We start from the raw sequence: 4,710 nt of genomic DNA, 5'->3' as shown, positions 1-4,710 counted from the left end.
TTTATACTCAATATTGAAATTGCATTATTGTTTGATTTCTAATACTTATAAAATAGTAAAAAGGCCTATTTCTTACCGCCCATTGCATGTTTATTGAATACTGAAATTATGTTACTATGAATACTTATTCAAAAAAACAAACAAAATAATAATAATAATAAAGCATAAATATTTTTTTTCTTAAATATCCATTGAATAACAAGCATAAAAAGTGTAAATATTTCATATTAGTGATTCAATGAATGTTTGAAAAGTAATGTTTAAAAGAATTTATGCTATACTATTTTTTTATTTTTTTTATGAATTTTTGGTTTAATAAATACTCATGTAATATAATTTTAATATTCAATAAATACGCAATGGGCGGTCAAAAAAAGGCCTTTTTAAAAATTCTATAAATTCAAAACAATGAAATTTTAATATTTTATAAACTGTTTTCAACAAATGATTCACCGTTTCAAGAAAGAATAATAGGCCCACTTATTTCTCTCTACTAAAACTAGAACTGGTACAAATTTATATTACTTCAGGTTTCAATTGAATTTTTGTGGAGCCAAAATTATAATTGCGCATAAATCAAAAACGGAAGTAGATAGCGAATAGCAACTTTCGTTAACTGATTTAGCATCTTACTATGTCAATCCTTTTTAAGCCAAAACTGGAAGTGGTAGGTATTTACTACTACTTCCGGCTAAACTTGATTTTTATAAGCCAAAACGGTAAGAGATATCGAAAAGTGGTTTCCGGGAATCGATTCAATCTCGAATTTGTTTGATTTTGCTTTGAATTTGCATAGTTTGTAAGTCTGCCATAGTTTCACACTGTGAAACGAAACTAACTTATTATTATTATTATTATTATTATTATTATTATTATTATTATTATTATTATTATTATTATTATTATTATTATTATTATTATTATTAGGTTACAACAGAACAGAGAACAAATATAGAAGTTTCTTCTAGAGGACAGCACGGTAACTTAGTTTACGAGGAGCAGCGTCGTAACAGACTAACAGCGTCTATGTTTGGTAGGGTAATTAAGCATAAAGATAACACCGCCTGTCATTCATTGGTAAAGGATGTACTTTACAAAAGAAATGTATGTACACCAGCCATGGAATATGGGAGGAATTATGAACATGTGGCTCTCCGAAGGCTTGCGGCTGAGAAAGGCTGGACAATACAAAAGAGAGGACTGTACATAGATCTCACACACGGATTTTTGGCCGCTAGTCCTGATGGTAAGAACATTTTTTCATTAGTAAATCTTTCCGAATGAAAATTATTTTTATTTATTTTCTGTATACAACCATCTCGTACTTAGAAACCTGCCCCATACTTTTCATGTCGGAAATAGATGAGATAAAGCCTACTATCAATTTACTTCACTTCAATGCGTGGACATGGGAGAATAAGAACCTATAGATATAGGTTATTTACTCTAAAGTATTTTGTGTACTTTCAGTATCGATTCCAGTATTGGATTCAACAGTAGCCCATATGAACAAATACAATTTACCTGACATGTATTTATTATCTACTATAGTCGGTTCAAAGAAAAAATGAGAAATGTTGCTTTTGTTGAAAATTTTTTCCAAATATAATGTGCGTTTTACTTCTTTTAAAAAATCGAATGTTATTTTTTCTATATAAAATTGAATAATTAAGTACAATAAATTTTGAATTCACAACGCGGTCGCTCCTTCGCCATTATAACCCTGACCAAAGGTTTTTCCTGTTTGATGGGCTATCGTCCTATCCTATAAAATTTCTGGTGGATTTTGTTCTCTGAAGTTTTGTTCGTAGTTTCGTTTTTTATGGCTCCGTTTCTTTGTAAATTTTTGATATTGATATTTAAAAAGTTTGGGAAAGCAAAAATTACTGCTTTCATAATAAAAACTAGAAGCAAAAGTTACAGCTGCTGTAAAATATTCGTAATTCTGATTTCCGTTTATTCGTAGCCGACTGAGGGGCCTGTAAGTAGCAGTATATGTGCAATGCGAAAAAATGATAACGAATTTATTTAGGGAGGGCCTTGAGCCCAATAGCTCCCCTAAATATGTCCCTGGAAGGAACAGTTAGGTGGCCTAACTTACGCCTTTCAGAAAATGTTAACCAGTTTACTATTCCTGTTTATCATGACTGTTTTCCAGAGGTTCCCAACCGTATTTACCCGGCGCCTTCCTTCGTAAATATTGTTTTTCCTGAATAAACTTCAACGTTTACAAGGCGATTTTTATAATACGCGTAGTTATACTTATACAACAAATAATTTAGTATTCCATTCTTCAATAACACACATTGACTTACGTATGTGATTGTGTGCAAACGTTCACACCCAGTTCTCGTACCAATATGACTTCAAATAGTTATGATTTTGGAACTGCAAGGGAAAGATATTGCCCATAATTTGTAATTCACGAGAGTTTAATTTGATTGAAGATTTGCAGTTTGCCTTTAGTTATGTCTTTTCTCCTGAACCAGTGTCGAACAAATTTTACTTTTTGACTAAATTTGAAATAGGGAGGATACTAATTTTTCATATGCAACACCTTAATCGTCACAAAGTAATAATTAATATTATAATTGGTATTATCTGCATATTTACAGGGTATGTAGTTGAAGAGAATGCACTAGTGGAAGTCAAGTGCGTTCCTTCCCTTAGGAACAAAGATATTCAAGAAGAAATAAGAAAGAGGAAAGGGACATTTTTCTTACTTGTCCAGCCGGATGGAAGCTTGAAACTAAAACAAAATAGTGATTACTACTACCAAATTCAGGGACAGCTGAACATTGCCGAACTAAATAAATGCTATTTGGTAGTGTATATTGACGACAAAACACCTCTGTATATTGAAAAGGTAGTAAGGAATGAAGATTTATGGAAGAATATTATGCTTCCTAAACTCTGTCGTTTTTTTAAACAATGCATGCTACCAGAGATTGTCGATCCGTTAATCCCACGTGGAATGAAATGTAGAGATCCCGACTACATAGTGAAAGCCCAGGAGGAAATCCAGAGAAGAAAGGAAAGCAAAGAAAATAGTACAAATAAAAAAGGGAAAAAGTGAGAAAGGCAAAATATGTTTTACATGTTTGGAACGACCTATTCTCAAACATTACTATTTGTAATTCCAACAAGTATTCTTTTTCTTCTTTATATTATTATTATTTGTATCCCTATATTGTGCTGTTTTGTTGTTACAGTAAATGTAAACATTATTTTTTTTATCAATATCGTCAGTGTGTGTTCAATATATGTATTTATGTTGTCATTATTATTATTATTATTATTATTATTATTATTATTATTATTATTATTATTATTATTATTTTGAAATGTTGCTTTAATAATTTAGTTCTCGTAATATTTTGGACATTTTTAAAAGCAAGATAACGCACTAAGTAAAGAACTGTAGCGACTAAAGACTCCAAAGTTTAAAAAAAGGGTAGTGGCTCTACAGATAGTTACAAAGTCACGTGGCATTCTAATAAATCCATAAAATATATAGCTACATATAGCCATTACAAACAACAAACACTTGCAACCTTGATTGATTTTGGAACATACCATAGCGGGTTTGATGCTATTCTCGTTGGCTTTGCTCTTTCTAGCGTCCACCTGCATAGAACAGTCCTGCTTTACGTACAACATAATTAATAATTTTCAAGACAAATGTGTTTAAAATAATAATAATAATAATGTTAGTAATAACGTTCTGAAAACGTAATAGATTTCGTGGAACAAAATTGTCAATTGTATATTTAGGTAGGAACACGTAAGCGTGTTTGCACACGATACCGTCAAAATCGGTGGAAGCCCCGACAATATCGTTGCCGGTGATGAGCGAAGTAAGGGACACACAATGTATATTCTGCACTGTTTTTCTAAAACTCTTCTCCATATATGAAAAGAAATAAAAAGAATAATAATAATCGGGAAAATTATTTTTTAAAACAAAGGATTACAATTATTTTAAAATATTTGCGTTTTGGGGGCGTGGGAATCTAACTTTCTAGGATCTTTTCTATAATGCAAAAAGATGAAGTTATATATATATGTAAGTGTATATGTAAATAGAAAGTCATATAGGTGAAAAACAAGTGTCAGTGATTATTAGTATTAGTGACAGCAAAAGCATACAGTGTAGTGTAGTGTTAAGAATATTAGTTTTGGTGCACAAGTGTTAGTGTGGTAAACACAGGTGAAAACCATTAGTGCAGTGAAAGAAATAGGTGAATACCAAATAAATATATTTATATATATATATATATATATATATATATATATATATATATATATATATATATATATATATATATATATATATATATATATATATAAAACATGTGGGCGAAAAATCCTAAACACACAGGGAAAACCTGCAAGAAACAAGAAGCCTAAGGTAAAAAGAAGAAGAAGCCAAAAGGTAAAAACATAAATACGCAGAGAACACAGATACCAAACACACATACAGAAATACACAATAAACAAGCAAACTAGATTCAAACTTTTTTCCTAAATTTTTAGTTTTTTTTTGTTGTTGTTTTGTTTCGTTTTTGTAAATTTTCCCTTTTTTGGTCTCTTTTCCTTCCCCATCCTTTCCCTCCCAAATTTTCCTACTTTTTTTCTTTTTTCACTTATGGAAATAAAGAAAAAAAACTACCATAGAAATCATTCGCAGTGATGATAACTCGTCGGTTT

The 4,710-nt window shown here is 30.6% G+C and overlaps 1 protein-coding gene across 1 annotated transcript; it reads left to right on the top strand.

Moving 5' to 3' along the window:
* The first annotated feature begins 1,058 nt into the window (after nucleotides 1-1,058).
* LOC145687655 (uncharacterized) lies at nucleotides 1,059-4,238 on the top strand. The gene is made up of 2 exons (XM_081761115.1): nucleotides 1,059-1,246; nucleotides 2,616-4,238. Exons 1-2 carry the CDS (start codon nucleotides 1,120-1,122, stop codon nucleotides 3,074-3,076), a joined length of 588 nt encoding a protein of 195 aa, XP_081617241.1. The 5' UTR covers nucleotides 1,059-1,119; the 3' UTR covers nucleotides 3,077-4,238.
* The last annotated feature ends 472 nt before the right edge of the window (nucleotides 4,239-4,710 follow it).

This window comes from Thermobia domestica, chromosome 6 (assembly GCF_964235325.1).
Source record: "Thermobia domestica chromosome 6, izTheDome1.hap1.1, whole genome shotgun sequence".
In the NCBI taxonomy this organism is placed as follows: domain Eukaryota; kingdom Metazoa; phylum Arthropoda; class Insecta; order Zygentoma; family Lepismatidae; genus Thermobia; species Thermobia domestica.
The sequence above is the reverse complement of the archived record's forward strand: the minus strand, read 5'-3'. Positions and strand labels throughout refer to the sequence as shown.